General features: G+C 42.8%; 1 protein-coding gene across 2 annotated transcripts in view; it reads right to left on the bottom strand.

The window, feature by feature from the left end:
- Positions 1–10,668: 10,668 nt before the first annotated feature.
- LOC117969348 (break repair meiotic recombinase recruitment factor 1-like) overlaps positions 10,669–17,944 on the bottom strand; it is a 9,369-nt gene continuing 2,093 nt past the window's right edge. The window contains exons 3-8 of one of the 2 annotated variants that reach the window (XM_059019342.1): positions 17,635–17,797; positions 17,203–17,281; positions 13,208–14,737; positions 12,884–13,014; positions 12,036–12,131; positions 10,669–11,724 (exon numbers count right to left, since the gene is read on the bottom strand). In XM_059019342.1, the coding sequence (XP_058875325.1) occupies positions 11,613–11,724; positions 12,036–12,131; positions 12,884–13,014; positions 13,208–14,737; positions 17,203–17,281; positions 17,635–17,797 (2,111 nt within the window). In that variant the 3' untranslated portion in view covers positions 10,669–11,612. The remainder of the gene's footprint in view (positions 11,725–12,035; positions 12,132–12,883; positions 13,015–13,207; positions 14,738–17,202; positions 17,282–17,634; positions 17,798–17,944) is intronic. The other variant, XM_059019343.1, reaches the window with a different exon arrangement.

Here is a 17,944-nt window from a genome sequence, read left to right as displayed (position 1 = left end):
CATTAATCTAACACGTGCATTAAAACTATGCTTTAAAACAAGCAGAGGGAAACGTACTGAAAATCAGCTGTCCCCCCTTTCAATATCTTCTACAGGTACTGCCCTGACTACAGGAAGTCAGTACTCAGGGAAGTCAATAAAAGCTTCCCTCACCAACATGGCTGCTTCCCCACTTCCTGTCAAGATGGAGGACCTCACCACCACACCCAACTCAGGTTACCTGAACCATTGCATATCAGTTTATCTCAACAATAGTACTGCAATCCATTGTTCTGGAAGTGTGCTCCTTTCCAAACCAGCTCTCTAAACCGTACTCTTCATTAACCTTTCTTTTGGTTTTCAGGACACTCCCAACCACAGGCCTCCAGTCCCCGTACAACAGGGAAGTGAATTTTGTTTTTATTATTTTCCTTACTAGACACAAGGATCAGCAACACCATACAAAATCAGATTAAAAACATTTGCAGTAAATGTCCAGATACATACTGAGACAATGTGAGGGTCTCCTCCCTCACACTCCTCCTCCTCCTCCTCCTCATCATCATCCTTATCTTCCTCATCACGTCAATCAGGCTTGGCTGTTTCCAGACTTGACCCTTGACCGTTGTGACTTGAGACTTGATATAAATATATATATAAGAACAAACAGTTCTAGTAAATGTCCACACGGTGGCAGCATTGTATAAGGAATAAGAACATAAGAACATAAGAAAGTTTACCAACGAAAGGAGGCCCCATTCAGCCCATCTTGCTCGTTTGGTTGTTAGTAGCTTATTGATCCCAGAATCTCATCAAGGAGCTTCTTGAAGGATCCCAGGGTGTCAGCTTCAACAACATTACTGGGGAGTTGGTTCCAGACCCTCACAATTCTCTATGTAAAAAGTGACCTATTTTCTGTTCTGAATGCCCCTTTATCTAATCTCCATTTGTGACCCCTGGTCCTTTTTTCTTTTTTCAGGTCAAAGAAGTCCCCTGGGTCGACATTGTCTATACCTTTTAGGATTTTGAATGTTTGAATCAGATCATCGCGTAGTCTTCTTTGTTCAAGACTGAGCAGATTCAATTCTTTGAGCCTGTCTGCATACGACATGCCTTTTAAACCCGGGATAATTCTGGTTGCTCTTCTTTGCACTCTTTCTAGAGCAGCAATATCCTTTTTGTAACGAGGTGCCCAGAACTGAACACAGTATTCTAGGTGAGGTCTTACTAATGCATTGTAAAGTTTTAACATTACTTCCCTTGATTTAAATTCAACACTTCTCACAATATATCCGAGCATCTTGTTGGCCTTTTTTATAGCTTCCCCACATTGTCTAGATGAAGACATTTCTAAGTCAACATAAACTCCTAGATCTTTATCATGGATTCCTTCTTCAATTTCAGTATCTCCCATATGATATTTATAATGCACATTTTTATTGCCTGCGTGCAATACTTTACACTTTTCTCTATTAAATGTCATTTGCCATGTGTCTGCCCAGTTCTGAATGCTGTCTAGATCATTTTGAATGACCTTTTCTGCTGCAACAGTGTTTGCCAGTCTTCCTATTTCTGTGTTGTCTGCAAATTTAACGAGTTTGCTTACTATACCAGAATATAAATCATTAATGTAGATTAGGAATAGCAGAGGACCTAATATTTATTTGAAATAGTATTGTACGGACTAGTGTTAGATGTTTACAATGACGTATTCTACATTTAAAAAGTCCAGAAGGACGATATTGATGAAAAAACGCCCCCCACACGAGCATTGGTTTGCCCCGCGGTCTGCACTATTATCAGCGATGTGTGTGCAACAGAAGCTGCTGGTAGATTACAAAAAACATCAATTAAACTTAGGCTAGGTAGTTGTGATCTTAGTATGTTTTATTCTTTATTAATTAAATTATATTCATTGAAAAAGGCAAGAGAACCAGATTGTTATTATTGTTTTGGTTTAATATAATATAGCAGGCTAATGTTCCTATTGAAGTAGGCTACAATATATTTTGTCGTTCTACTCATTTAATCAAACCAAGTAGTGTTTGAAGATGCTTGTATCGTTCATGACGTTTTTCAAATCAAGTAAGCTTATTTGTGTATAAAAAACGTGAATAGAGTTGCAGCCAGTGTCATCTTACTTAAAGGCGCTCAAGCTGAAATCGTAAAGTAATTTAAAAGTCGGCTACAAACGTGGCAGCGGACTGTCTCTCTTTAACGCGCACGCAAGAACTTGCAGACTTGATGCAACTGTGTTGAGATTTTAAAAAGAAAGCATTTTATGAGATTTTTAACTATAGGTACCGGCACTATGACTCAAGCTCAGACACAAATGAATCCCTACGCTGTAGTGAGGTGGCATGTTGCTTTGAAACCACGCCCACTATAGTGCTTCAGTGGCGGTACAGCCTTTCACACAGGCAGTTAAGACGCGTCTCTGAACCACCTGGTGAGGTGCTTCAGAGAAGGTATAAAATATGCCGGTATTGCTGTGGCTGTGTAAGCAATTCACACAGACCTATAAGCCGCTACAGTGGCGGTTCTGAACCGTCATGACTCCTCTGTGTGAAAGCACTTAGAATACCTGGCCAGGTTAAGTTAATTCTCTATTCAATTGCTAAGTAATTTATTCCTCGTTTATAAAGTCGGCCTTTCAGATTCATAATGTAAAATTAGGTGAAGCTATATCAATTTACTGTCAGTTTTTGGTAAGGGGTTTATCTCTCCTCTCTCCTCTCTCTCGTTGTTTTAACTGCAACGAGAGAGGGAGAGAGGGGGCGGGGCAGAGAAGGAGGCGGAGACGCTGCTAGGCAACCGGCTCCTGAACATTCCACTCCGCTGAGCAGAGACCGTTAGGATTTAAAAATGCCAAAGTTCCGAGCGCCGTTAGTATGGGCTGCCAGAAATGAGGAGAAAATAAATACAGCTTTTTATAAATGTGTGCATTCAGATATCATTTAGAAATCTAGTTACAACATTTAACAGTTAGCTAAATATTTAAATAAATCTTAAATCTCTTAACTAGATTTAACATTTAGTTAAATATTTAAATAAATCTTAAATCTCTTAACTAGATTTAACATTTAGCTAAATATTTAAATAAATCTTAAATCTCTTAGCTAGATTTAACATTTAGTTAAATATTTAACTGGCCGCTAAATCTGAATATTTAACAATTAGAATAACATAATTGTACCTGTGTGTATGTGTCTCAGTGTGTGTGTGTGTGTCTCAGTGTGTATACATTGTGTTATAATTGTTGCTATTCAACCATTGGTTTGTTTTGATTTTGATCTTTAACCCCCCCCCCCCCCCCCCCAAACATACACACACACACAGAGATACTGACACACACTCACTGACACACACACGCTTATGCTATGCACTTATGTTATGCTAATTGGTAAATATGCAAATTCAACATTACAATAGCCAATCAAGTCGCGTGAATGCATGAAGTGGGCGGAGCTCATTTGCATACAAACTCAAGATTCAGCTGCCATTTAAATATTTAGCTAAATGTTACATTTAGTTAAGTGATTTAAGTACCAGAATCTAAATCATTAATGTAGATTAGGAATAGCAGAGGACCTAATACTGATCCCAATGTGCATTATAAATATCATATGGGAGATACTGAAATTGAAGAAGGAATCTATGAAAAAGACCTAGGAGTTTATGTTGACTCAGAAATGTCTTCATCTAGACAATGTGGGGAAGCTATAAAAAAAAGGCCAACAAGATGCTCTGATATATTATGAAAAGTATTGAATTTAAATCAAGTATCTGACCATTACAGCCTAACACTATTCAATTATAATGTATACCCAATACATTACAATGTCCACAAGTACCGCTATTTTAGGCTTTTTTAGTGCTCTGAAATATGAGGTGTATTTCATGTTTAAACAGGTCCGCGGAATGTCCGTGAAATCCTCATTATAATCCTAATCCTAATTGGATGACGTGACCATGGTCATATGATTGAATCAATTTTTCCCCTACTGAGTTCGGTACTTGCTCTGTCTTTTTTGATTTTTAGTGACAGACTCGTCAACAACAGCAGCCATCATGACACTTCACCAGTAAAACCGGACGCACAGGCGCACCAGCAAGGAAAACACGTGACGCATCACGTGACTGTGCAGGTGAACGTGATTGGATAGCCGCATAGATGCAATGCAAACAACTCCCTCAATCAACACGCCCTGAACCAGTAGAGTGTGCCATTGCACCGCCAGCCAGTGCAGCAGCCACATGTACTGCATTCATAACGAGAAAATAAACATGTCACAAAATCGGGACGAATGGCGTCCCGACAGTACCTCGATCGGGACGCGGGACAAAGCCCCTATAGGTTTCATAAATAATATTTCTACGTTTTCTGTGTAGACAGTCATACTGACGTTCTCATTAATTTAATTAGATTTAACGTTGTATTTTTTATGCATATCATTCCCCCCCATTCCTTTTTTTCTCATTAAATTAAGCTTACCTTTTGCCAGCCTCAATCTCCCCCTGTCCGCGTCATTTTCCAGTTGCAGCTGTCTGTCAGCACTGGATTACATTTGATAATTTGCCCTGAACCGACGCTGCAGCTGGATGTTTGTGTGTATGGAGGCTATACCGCTGTAAAATATCTGTGTGTCCGCCAGAAAAAACACACGACCGTGATTACACTAACATTTATTAAAACATTTTAGAAGTTAAAAAAAAAACAGATACCGGTATTAATATACTCGATCTGTTTTTATAGATTCGCTGAAGTTTTAAATGATACATGTATAGTAGTTGCTTCTGATTCATGTCGTTTAAATTAAATGCACTTCATTTTCTGATATTCGGATTCTTCAATCTCTGCGCCACGCATTCTCGATTCTCATTGGTCAGTTTCTCTGGTTACGGCTGCGCAGCTCCAGGATCGGATCGAGATTTCGGATCAGTGGAGCTTGGTTCTGATCCGCTTAGTACAACGCCTTTTCATGATCCGGCTCCAGTGAGCCCGGATCCGATCCTGCTTTTTGATCTCGTCAGTATAACCGGCCCCAGGTGTAACACTGTGGTGTTTGGTCATGTGGAACTCTAAAGAATTGCTAAACGTTATGGGTTTAATTTGTGTCGTAGTTTAATGTTTAGATTTTAAACACCAGCTGTTATAAACCCGTACAAAATGTTTAAAAAGTGTTGCAAATCATAAACGCGTCCCAGAGTTTACAAAATAAACACGGCAGGGTGTTTAAATCCTAACACATTTAGAATTACAAACTCAGTGAGGTGTTTGAAAAGAGTTTTAAAGTTAAACACTCGGTCTTGCAGTGTACGATACTGTGTTAATACACACACTGTATGTGAATCTGCAGGTTACCATCCCTGTCAACGCGTTTCAACAATTCATGTACAGTAACAAATATTAATAAACTGACGTCAGAGACCGGTCCTGACGTCAAAGATTCATTCCATTCCGCGTCGCTGATTCTGCACACCGCTAAACCCCGCGGTTTCAAACGTCTTGTATTATTATAAGAATTCACCATCGAATAATATTATAAAAAGAAAAGAAAGAAAAATGAAATCGCGAGTTGCAGAGTGTTGCAGATTGAATGCGCCCGGAGGTTAGTTGGTTCTTTTCGATGGTTTGTTGTATTGATTGTGGGCCGCCTTGGTCAAGGTTTTGAGGAACGGGGTGTTACTGTATCCCGGGACCCTGCCTTAAAATTCAGCTAGCCGGGTCCCGAACCGAGTCCCGGTGCTGCAGCCGGCATGGCGGCGACACAGCCCGACCGCGGCACGAAGCAGCAGAGCTCTTCAGAGGTCAAGTCGCCGGCGCTAAACCAACACGACCCGACGGACGGAGGAAGCAACTTCTGCGTGTTTTGCAAAAAGAACGGGGAGTCCAGAAAGGTCTACAACGGCCACAGCTTTAAGGACGGTGACAAAGTGCTGTGCCCCTATCTCAGACGCTACAAGTGCCCGCGTTGCGGTGCCACCGGAGATGAAGCGCACACGAAGCGCTACTGCCCGCAGCGTAACACAGACTACCACAACCCGCTAAAGAGAAGCGAGACGGGCAAGGCGCCAGGGGGAGCCCCCCTTCAGTGATACCCCACGAATATATCTGAGATGCCCACGGCCCAGAACCGCCCCAGACCGACAGGCTCTGATTCAAGTCTGGGGAAGCAAAAACACAACTGGGACGGCGGGTAACCGTTCTTCCTCAAAAAACCAAACCAAACCAAACCCCAGTTGTTTTCAATGTGGGTTTGTTGTTTGTCCTCGCTGCACTTTGCTGCCGTGTTGTCTGCGTTTACAAGCTGTACTTTGTTTTCTGCTGTAAATAAATATTCGGCATGTTAATGTATTACGAGTCTAATACACAGTATATGCGTGTCTATATGTATAGATGTAAAGGTTTTGTACTGCATGTAGAGTTCTTCAGTGTATATGTAAAGGTTTTGAATTGCATGTAGAGTTCTTCAGTATATATGTAAAGGTTTTGTATTGCATGTAGAGTTCTTCAGTATATATGTAAAGGTTTTGAATTGCATGTAGAGTTCTTCAGTATAGATGTATATATGTAAAGGTTTTGAATTGCATGTAGAGTTCTTCAGTATAGATGTATATATGTAAAGGTTTTGGATTGCATGTAGAGTTCTTCAGTATAGATGTATATATGTAAAGGTTTTGAATTGCATGTAGAGTTCTTCAGTATATATGTAAAGGTTTTGTATTGCATGTAGAGTTCTTCAGTATAGATGTATAGATGTAAAGGTTTTGAATTGCATGTAGAGTTCTTCAGTATATATGTAAAGGTTTTGTATTGCATGTAGAGTTCTTCAGTATATATGTAAAGGTTTTGAATTGCATGTAGAGTTCTTCAGTATATATGTAAAGGTTTTGTATTGCATGTAGAGTTCTTCAGTATATATGTAAAGGTTTTGTATTGCATGTAGAGTTCTTCAGTATATATGTAAAGGTTTTGTATTGCATGTAGAGTTCTTCAGTATAGATGTATATATGTAAAGGTTTTGAATTGCATGTAGAGTTCTTCAGTATATATGTATAGATGTAAAGGTTTTGTATTGCATGTAGAGTTCTTCAGTATATATGTAAAGGTTTTGTATTGCATGTAGAGTTCTTCAGTATATATGTAAAGGTTTTGAATTGCATGTAGAGTTCTTCAGTATATATGTAAAGGTTTTGAATTGCATGTAGAGTTCTTCAGTATAGATGTATATATGTAAAGGTTTTGGATTGCATGTAGAGTTCTTCAGTATAGATGTATATATGTAAAGGTTTTGTATTGCATGTAGAGTTCTTCAGTATATATGTAAAGGTTTTGAATTGCATGTAGAGTTCTTCAGTATAGATGTATATATGTAAAGGTTTTGGATTGCATGTAGAGTTCTTCAGTATATATGTAAAGGTTTTGTATTGCATGTAGAGTTCTTCAGTATAGATGTAAAGGTTTTGTATTGCATGTAGAGTTCTTCAGTATATATGTAAAGGTTTTGAATTGCATGTAGAGTTCTTCAGTATATATGTAAAGGTTTTGAATTGCATGTAGAGTTCTTCAGTATATATGTAAAGGTTTTGTATTGCATGTAGAGTTCTTCAGTATAGATGTAAAGGTTTTGTATTGCATGTAGAGTTCTTCAGTATATATGTAAAGGTTTTGTATTGCATGTAGAGTTCTTCAGTATAGATGTATATATGTAAAGGTTTTGTATTGCATGTAGAGTTCTTCAGTATATATGTAAAGGTTTTGTATTGCATGTAGAGTTCTTCAGTATAGATGTATATATGTAAAGGTTTTGAATTGCATGTAGAGTTCTTCAGTATATATGTATAGATGTAAAGGTTTTGTATTGCATGTAGAGTTCTTCAGTATATATGTAAAGGTTTTGTATTGCATGTAGAGTTCTTCAGTATATATGTAAAGGTTTTGAATTGCATGTAGAGTTCTTCAGTATATATGTAAAGGTTTTGTATTGCATGTAGAGTTCTTCAGTATAGATGTATATATGTAAAGGTTTTGTATTGCATGTAGAGTTCTTCAGTATATATGTAAAGGTTTTGTATTGCATGTAGAGTTCTTCAGTATATATGTAAAGGTTTTGTATTGCATGTAGAGTTCTTCAGTATAGATGTATATATGTAAAGGTTTTGAATTGCATGTAGAGTTCTTCAGTATATATGTATAGATGTAAAGGTTTTGTATTGCATGTAGAGTTCTTCAGTATATATGTAAAGGTTTTGTATTGCATGTAGAGTTCTTCAGTATATATGTAAAGGTTTTGAATTGCATGTAGAGTTCTTCAGTATATATGTAAAGGTTTTGGATTGCATGTAGAGTTCTTCAGTATAGATGTATATATGTAAAGGTTTTGAATTGCATGTAGAGTTCTTCAGTATATATTTATAGATGTAAAGGTTTTGTATTGCATGTAGAGTTCTTCAGTATATATGTAAAGGTTTTGGATTGCATGTAGAGTTCTTCAGTATAGATGTATATATGTAAAGGTTTTGGATTGCATGTAGAGTTCTTCAGTATAGATGTATATATGTAAAGGTTTTGAATTGCATGTAGAGTTCTTCAGTATATATGTAAAGGTTTTGTATTGCATGTAGAGTTCTTCAGTATATATGTAAAGGTTTTGAATTGCATGTAGAGTTCTTCAGTATATATGTAAAGGTTTTGTATTGCATGTAGTTCTTCAGTATATATGTAAAGGTTTTGAATTGCATGTAGAGTTCTTCAGTATATATGTAAAGGTTTTGTATTGCATGTAGAGTTCTTCAGTATATATGTAAAGGTTTTGAATTGCATGTAGAGTTCTTCAGTATATATGTAAAGGTTTTGGATTGCATGTAGAGTTCTTCAGTATAGATGTATAGATGTAAAGGTTTTGAATTGCATGTAGAGTTCTTCAGTATATATGTAAAGGTTTTGAATTGCATGTAGAGTTCTTCAGTATAGATGTATATATGTAAAGGTTTTGGATTGCATGTAGAGTTCTTCAGTATATATGTAAAGGTTTTGTATTGCATGTAGAGTTCTTCAGTATAGATGTATAGATGTAAAGGTTTTGTATTGCATGTAGTGTTCTTCAGTATATATGTAAAGGTTTTGAATTGCATGTAGAGTTCTTCAGTATATATGTAAAGGTTTTGTATTGCATGTAGAGTTCTTCAGTATATATGTAAAGGTTTTGAATTGCATGTAGAGTTCTTCAGTATATATGTAAAGGTTTTGTATTGCATGTAGAGTTCTTCAGTATAGATGTATATATGTAAAGGTTTTGAATTGCATGTAGAGTTATTCAGTATATATGTAAAGGTTTTGTATTGCATGTAGAGTTCTTCAGTATATATGTAAAGGTTTTGAATTGCATGTAGAGTTCTTCAGTATATATGTAAAGGTTTTGTATTGCATGTAGAGTTCTTCAGTATATATGTAAAGGTTTTGAATTGCATGTAGAGTTCTTCAGTATATATGTAAAGGTTTTGTATTGCATGTAGAGTTCTTCAGTATAGATGTATATATGTAAAGGTTTTGTATTGGATAGTTCTTCACCTCACTGCTCCTCGATTGCATTGTTCCAAGGAGTTTACACCCAATCTAAACAATCTACATTTATTCTTCGTTGTGTCTCTATTCTTTGGTTTTTTGTGTCGATGCACATTATTATTAACTTCAATTTCAAATATTTCTGTACTTCTACAAGAAACACGCAAAACTCTTGCATCACCATTAACTCACTGTGCTTCATGCAGTCGAATGAAACCCGCTGAATAATGTGACCTTAACATATTGAATAAAACACCGCTGTGTAGTTTTCCAGATACTTAACAAAAAAAACTGACAAATTAAAAAATGGGACATTTCAAAATCTCACATGAAATACTACTGTACTGCTATTATGGCTTCCGGTAGACTTTTGCAATATCATTTTGCAGCTTCTTTTGATTACACAATGTTAAATAAAATCTCTACATTGTGTTCAGATAGGTTTTCTTTTTTTTTATATGTCAATCCTAAAATTGTTTTTTGGTGCAAAACATTTGAGCAGAGCTGCAGATTTCACTTTGGCTTCAGAACTAGAAACAAACAGCAATTACAAAAATAAAGCCTTTGATAAAAAAATAAAGAGCTCTCTCCTGCAGGGGGCGATAGGCGAATGCAGTCCCAAAAGAGCCGTTTTTCTGAGCTGGAGCTCTGCTTATTATACTCAGTATATATGCCGTGGCTCCTGCCTCTGTCCCCTCACCCTATCCTGGCTAGTCGCAGCCCATGCTCGGGTGATGTCACTCCCGTCGTCAGTCACTTTAAGGTTCGCTTCCTGTGGAGTGTTTTTAACACGTGCTTCGGATCTGTTTTCTGTGACGCAGATCAGTTTGCAGACGTCAGGTTTGAGGAGTTTTGCCGGTGATGGGATCTTCATGGTGAACTACATGTTACACGGCAACTGAAATCCGTGAAAAAAATAAATAAAACAAAACAGCCGTAGTCACACGCGACATCTTCAAGCTGTGATCTAGGTCAGGATAAAAACTAGAAAACAGCTTTTTAAAAGGAATTCCAATACAAACCTTCCACACCAATGAGAACAGAGAGTAACTTCAGTATGAGAGAACAAACTTTACTCAACTTGTAAAAAAAAAAAAAAAAAAAACATTTGGTAAGCCGCTTGAAAACAATCAATTAAATAAATAATAAATAAAAAAAACATTTATAAAAGACAACCAGATACTCAAAGTATTTTCTAAAACCGTTTAGACTTTAAGAACGTAAAAAAAATAACCCAACAAACACACACACAGAAGCACCTGACCACTGCAGCTCAGTGACTGCTGAATATTTTTGCGCTGCTCTCTTTGTCGTGTGTCTGCGGGTGCCTCAATTACTTAATTGCTCTAAATTATTTGACGAATTGGACACATTAAACACTTCTCTCTCCCCGGCCTCACAATGTTTCACAGCTCCTGCACACTTTGAATCAAGGGCATTTTTTTTTTTAAACTGTCAATTTAAAAGACCTTGAAAAAATTCTTATTAAAAAGGAGTCATGTAGCAGACGCTTTTGTCCAAAGCGACTTACAGAGACCAGGGGGTGAGCGATGCATCACAACTGCTGCTGCTCCAGAGTCACTCACAAGGATGTCCGATTGAACAAATAAGTTAGAAGAATGAAGTGAAACTCAAGCGCTCAAGTTGGAATGAAAAACTGGAGGACTGGAGTTTGCCGGCCCAGCTCTGGCGGTGTGTCTCCCAATGGGGTTACAGGTCCTTGGGGTTGACGGTGTGTCTCCAGCGGGGTTACAGGTCCTTGGGTTGGGCGGTGTGTCTCCAGCGGGGTTACAGGTCCTTGGGGTTGGCGGTGCGTCTCCAGTGGGGTTACAGGTCCTTGGGGTTGGTGGTGCGTCTCCCAGCGGGGTTACAGGTCCTTGGGGTTGGCGGTGCGTCTCCAGTGGGGTTACAGGTCCTTGGGGTTGGTGGTGCGTCTCCCAGCGGGGTTACAGGTCCTTGGGGTTGGCGGTGCGTCTCCAGTGGGGTTACAGGTCCTTGGGGTTGGCGGTGCGTCTCCCAGCGGGGTTACAGGTCCTTGGGGTTGGCGGTGTGTCTCCCAGCGGGGTTACAGGTCCTTGGGGTTGGCGGTGTAGCGAGCAGCTCCCCTCCAGCCCAGCCTGGCCCTGCGGGGGTTCCTTCCAGACTGCAGCTCCCGGTGAGTCAGCATGATAAGCCGGCTGAAACAGGGCCCGCACACGATGTCAGAGACAGGGGAGGAGAGGAGAGACAGAGAGACACAGAGCAGGCAGTGCGGCTTCACAGTGCAGCTAGATGACAAGCAGAGCAAAAAGCACAGCATTACGCAGACAGGGAGAGAGAGAACGGGGAAGGGATGCGTAACCAGGCACGGGTGCAAACTGCAGATACAGAGAGACAACAGATTGTAAGGAAGATATTTGTAACGACAGACAGAGGCAGACACACAGTCCAGAGCGAGTGAAAGGAGCGAGCGGTGAAGCGGTCTGGTGTCTCGGGTGAGTTCACTTACTTGATCTGCGAGAGCTCCTCTATGAGTCCGCACACCAGCTCGCTGGCGTCCTCGTAGTCCTGCAGAGACCGGGACCGGGGCTCCGGCATCGCCTCCCTGAAGACAAGAACACAGAGCAGCAGTGAAACAGCCAGCCAGCCACTGCAGCTGTAAAGCCAGCCAGCCACTGCAGCTGTAACGTCTCCACTGGAGTAGGACACCTAGCAGCACAGAGACATTTTTGGATTGAAACATCATTTAAAAAAACAAATAAATCAATAAATAAATAAAAAAAAAAAATACACTATTTGAACATCATTTTGATCTGTTATTTAACATCATGTAATCAATGAAACAACAAAACAGTATCCTGAAAATAAAGTCGACCTGAAGCCATAATATCAGCACAGCAGCATTTCATGTTAGATTTCCAAACGTCACATTTGTCGTCAGTTTTTCGTTAAGTACATGGGAAAACTACAAAGCGGTGGTGTGTAACTCAATATGTGAACGTAACGTTATTCAGCAGGTTTCATCCGACTTCACGCAGCAAAATGAGTTCGTTCTATAGGGGGACCACAGCTGTATAGAGGCACCGGGGGCGATCCCCCAGCCTCTGCTGAATGCTTCATTGTAAAACCTTCAGCAGCCTTCTGTTCAAAAAGACGACTTCTAATCTAAACGCTTTCTCACTGGATTTGAGTTTTTCTTTCAGCGTTTCAATGCTAAAGCGCTTCGTAGCGGTTGCTAGTCATGGGGTGAACGCCAGAGAATTACCTTCTGAACAAAAGGACACAAACACTCCATTCAAACACACTAATGGAGAACAGATGTTTGAAAACGTCCCCCCTCCCTCCCTCTCCGCCTACCCCAGTGTGATCTCGTGGAGCTGCGAGTCCGAGATGGAGCCGATGGAGAGAGGCAGCTCCAGGGCAGAACCACCGGACTCTGTCCCAAGGACAGGGAGCGGAGCCGGGAGAGAGCAGGAGTCAGTGAAGCGCTGCAACACACAGAGGAGATTCTTACAGAGAGATAGAGGTTGCCTGGAAACCATGGCAAACTCAGTGCTATATAATCCTGAGGGGGGGAGACTGACTGACTGCTAAAACATCAGGAGAAACTTTAATAAGGGACCATGTTAATATGACTCTGACTGACTGATCCGCTGCCCACAGTAAACGCCGGTCACTCACCTGCGTGGAGCAGCTGTGCAGAAACTCAGAGTCCCACTCGCTGTGATCCTCGCAGCTCTGTGTGGCCCCCGTGTCCTCTCTCTCAGACTCGGGGCTCCCCCGGGCAGCAGCTGGGGTACAGGGGTGGGGTCCCCCCTCCTCTCGATCCTGGGCGGCCGAGGCAGGGTCTGTCTGTCCGCCTGCCCCAGCTGCTCCCTGGAGACTTCCCTCCGCCTCGGTGTGAGTCAGATCAGGGCAGGCTGTCTCAGCGCACACTAGCGCGGTCCTCACCTCCCTCTTCCCAGCAGCAGCAGCAGCAGCACTGGTGGCAGGCTTGCACCGCCTTGACCGCGCCGCCCCCTTAGCCTTGCGCTGCCCGGCCCCCGCGTCGCTCGAGTCTTCCATCTCCAGCACGGCAAAGCGGGATTCCCAGTCCCTCTCCTCCAGCACGCACGGGTTCACGTACACGGCTGCTGGTTTGGATTCTGCTGCTGCTGCTGCACTGGATGATGACGTTGACAGTTTGTTGTTCTCTGAAAGCTTTATTTGTCCCCAGTCGCTTCCCTCTCCCTCTCCGAAGCTCTGCGATGCTTTTAACTCTTCCGTCTCGGTTCTGCTCTGTGAATGGCTTTGTTGGGTTTTTCTCATGAAATCCTTCTCGTTCATTTCAGGGCCCGCCTCCTCACTGCCTGGGATTTGCCTGCCTGCTGCCGATTCTGCATCCTCATTCCCGAGCCGGATCCGGGATCGCCCTGCGCAGCTCCGAGGGGACCAGGAGGCGGCAGAGGCACGAGGCGGCGGTGTTGTTCCGGATCCCAGATTTGGGAAAACTTGCGAACCCTTCTCCATCGCGACTCCTCGCCCCTGCCTGGGGATCACCCCTTTGCAGAGCCTCGTAGATTCTTCTCTCTCAGCAACGGAGGCTGCTGCTGCTGGCAGGGCAGGGGGCTCTCCGGGGGTTCCGCAGTGGGAATGTGGGGGTGCAGGCTGAGCCCCAGCTTCGTTGCAAGGCTCCGCCACCCCTTTTCCCTGCAGATCGGCCGATGTTTCAGCCTGTGTCTCGGGGTAAGTCTCAACGTGTTTCGGCTTGGCTGACTTGGACTGCTTCCCCCCCTCTGTAAACACAGCCTCCGCGCTCCCTAATAAACAGGCTAGCTCTCCCTGTGGACTACCAGCAACACCACCACCCTGCGTTTCTGTACCCTCCAACCCCAGAGAGGCTTTTAATCCAGGGGTCCCGCACCCCTCGGGATGGGGTAGGTGCTCCTGCACCCCCTCTCCTGCCCCCCCTTGCTCCGTTACAGTGGGCTGCTGCCTCTCTGGATCTGCCTCCTGTCTCTGCTCTCCCGAAGTGCTGGCTTTGTGGTTCGGCCCCTGCGCTCCCCCGTGACTGTGGAGGGTGGCGTCTCCCTGCCCCGGCCCTTCCCCTACCCCCCTGTGCTGGTCCGAAGTGGTATCCTCCGGCGCGCTGGGCTGAGCGACATCATCATCATCCTCCTCATCATCATCGCAGGATAAGCCCGCAGTGGAGGAGCGGCCCGGGAGGATATTCTGAAAACACAAGCACAGCAGACAGCAGTTCACTAAAACAAGGAAAGCAACTTCAAAATACATTTTATTACTTAAAATAGTTTGAACTGACCCCCCTCCTGCCCGCCACCTTCTTACCCTTCATATGGAGTCTGCAGTATAGAAAACTAATGCAATTACTGAAATACTGTTTTTGTTACTGGGATCCTTATGGGCCGATAGAGTCCATCTGTTATTATTAATTATTAATTTAGCAGACGTTTTTATCCAAAGTGACTTAGAGACTAGAGGGTGAGCTAAGCTTCATCAACAACTGCTGCTGCGGCAGAGTCACTTCCAATAGGACCTTGTTTGTTTCACGTCTCATCTGAAGGATGTCTGTCTGTCTGTCACTCTACATGGTGAGCACGATCACTGCTCCTGATTTCACACCGGTCTCCACCCATCTTGTATCACACGCTCCTGAGCCTCCTTTCAGGTTGCTTTGGGCTGTAACCCCGATACAAACCCTCAGTTTAACACCAGTGCAATTAGGAGGGATATGTCCTCGTTTGGTTAAGGTGTGTTTTTTTCTTTTTAATATATAAACGTTTTACCCGAGCCCAGGTGCTGCTCTTCAGTTCTAGTTGCCCTGCCTAAGACACGCTGTTATTACAGAGTCCAGCCGCACGAGTCTCTACAGAAGCGGGAGCCTCGGACACGCTGTTATTACAGAGTCCAGCCGCGCAAGTCTTTACAGAAGCGGGAGCCTCGGACACGCTGTTATTACAGAGTCCAGTCGCGCGAGTCTCTACAGAAGCGGGAGCCTCGGACACGCTGTTATTACAGAGTCCAGCCGCGCGAGTCTCTACAGAAGCGGGAGCCTCAGACACGCTGTTATTACAGAGTCCAGTCGCGCGAGTCTCTACAGAAGCGGGAGCCTCGGACACGCTGTTATTGCAGAGTCCAGCCGCGCGAGTCTCTACAGAAGCGGGAGCCTCGGACACACTGTTATTACAGAGTCCAGCCGCACGAGTCTTTACAGAAGCGGGAGCCTCGGACACGCTGTTATTAAAGAGTCCAGCCGCGTGAGTCTCTACAGAAGCGGGAGCCTCGGACACGCTGTTATTGCAGAGTCCAGCCGTGCGAGTCTCTACAGAAGCGGGAGCCTCGGACACGCTGTTATTACAGAGTCCAGACGCACGAGTCTTTATAGAAGCGGGAGCCTCGGACACGCTGTTATTACAGAGTCCAGACGCACGAGTCTTTATAGAAGCGGGAGCCTCGGACACGCTGTTATTACAGAGTCCAGCCACACGAGTCTTTACAGAAGCGGGAGCCTCGGACACGCTGTTATTACAGAGTCCAGCCGCGCGAGTCTCTACAGAAGCGGGAGCCTCAGACACGCTGTTATTACAGAGTCCAGCCGCGCGAGTCTTTACAGAAGCGGGAGCCTCGGACACGCTGTTATTACAGAGTCCAGCCGCGCGAGTCTTTACAGAAGCGGGAGCCTCGGACACACTTATTATAAAAAGTGTTCATGTATTTGATACAGATGTAAGAGTGATTTTTTTTATATATGTATTGTAAGACAGCAGGGAGGGTGTTAAAATCCTCCCTGTGTAGGATATGTGCACAGGCACCTTGTTTGTTAGTTTGCTCTATTGTTTGATTGTTTTGCTTTATTGTTACTTTGATTTGTTAATTGTTTTATTATTAATTATCCCCTGCACGTGGTGCTTATTATTAAATTAGAGCCAGGTGCAGGGTATAAAAGAGAGGCAGTCAGTTTGCTCGGGGCTGCTGAGGAGAAGGAGGCAGAAAGGGGTGCTCTGCTTCCAAGCAGTCGTGTAAGTTTGAAGAAGAGTGTGTTTTTGCATTTGGCAGGTAAACGTCTTAGCCGTCCTGCCCGATAGTGAGGTTCCCGTGTGTCTAGTTAGTGCTTGTATAGAGCGAGGAGTTTATTTTGTGTTTTGTTTTTGTGTTTGTTTTGTGTTTATTAAAAAAAATAGCGCGTCAGCGCTGTAAAAACTAGTTTCTGGAGTCCTGGGTCTATTTTTAAAGGGGCAAGAACCGTGTGTGGTGCCGGCTAGTTCACAGTATATATTATACAATTATAGGGCAGCTGGCTCATTGAGCTAAATATATATTATTTTATTTAAAGGAGTTAGCCATACTAGTGGCTAGTTTCACAGACCCTGATTAGCGCTACACAGGGCCTGTGAAACTAGCCGTTAAGGATTTTTGCAAACAGAAGCAATTCATAGGTCCTCAGAGTCAAGGGTACTATTTTATTTTCCCCCTTCCCCCATTTGAAAAGTTTTTATTGGGAAAAAAAACAAAAAACACACAACCTTGCAAATCTATCTGTAAATGTGGTTCTGGTGGTTTAAATGCTAAAACAACCATTTCAAACAGAAGGATGAATCTATTAAAAACGTGTATTTACAGCCTGAGTGTTAAAATAATGAATAAATCCATTGAAATATGAATAATGAAATGCCTACCTGGGCTAACGGTAGGAAGCAGTCCTTCACTCCAGGGCTGAGTTTGTGAGCGCCGTCTCCCCCCTCACTCTCTGACCTGCTTTAGAAAGGATCAGAAAGCTGGGTTAACATGCCAGATATTAAGAGTTCAGTCGCAGTCCAAGTGTAAAACGTTTAGAAATGTTCCTAAAGCATCGTCACACAGATAATGCACGTCAAAGTTTCACAGCGTTCGGTGGCTGCAGAGCCTCCAATGCAGTCACGAGTGTGTTTCTCCAGCTGGCTTTGCTGTGTGAGGACCGCGAGACAAAAAACACTCTGAACTTGATTTGAGGAAGCTACCGAAACACTTGGAGAAAAAAACCCACACAGACTGCTCGTATGAATCCATTTTCAGGAACGGCAGTTTGAACCCTGGTTCCAGGAGCCCTAGTTTGTCTCTCTGTCCCGTACCTCCCTGCGACTCCTCTCTCCTCTGCGCTGCTCGGGGCAGCGCGGTCATCCTCACAGCGCAGTTCCGCTTGCTGACCACAGGCGGCGCTCTCCTCGTTCACAGTCCCCGAAGCCGCCTCCTGTGTTACTTTCTTTTTCTTTGTCGTTCCTTTTCGCTTACCGCCTGAGAATTAAAATAAATGAACCCTTTAATGAAGGTACAAGGGCCGTGCGTGAACCAACAAATAAAAAGGAGTTTTTATTTGCATGAAACAGGGTTTAAAATGTACAGACAGACAAACAGATAGAGAGAGTGAGAGAGAGACAGACA

Source organism: Acipenser ruthenus, unplaced genomic scaffold (genome assembly GCF_902713425.1).
Source record: "Acipenser ruthenus unplaced genomic scaffold, fAciRut3.2 maternal haplotype, whole genome shotgun sequence".
Lineage (NCBI taxonomy): Eukaryota > Metazoa > Chordata > Actinopteri > Acipenseriformes > Acipenseridae > Acipenser > Acipenser ruthenus.
Note: the sequence above shows the minus strand (reverse complement) of the source record. Positions and strands in the feature narration are given on the sequence as shown.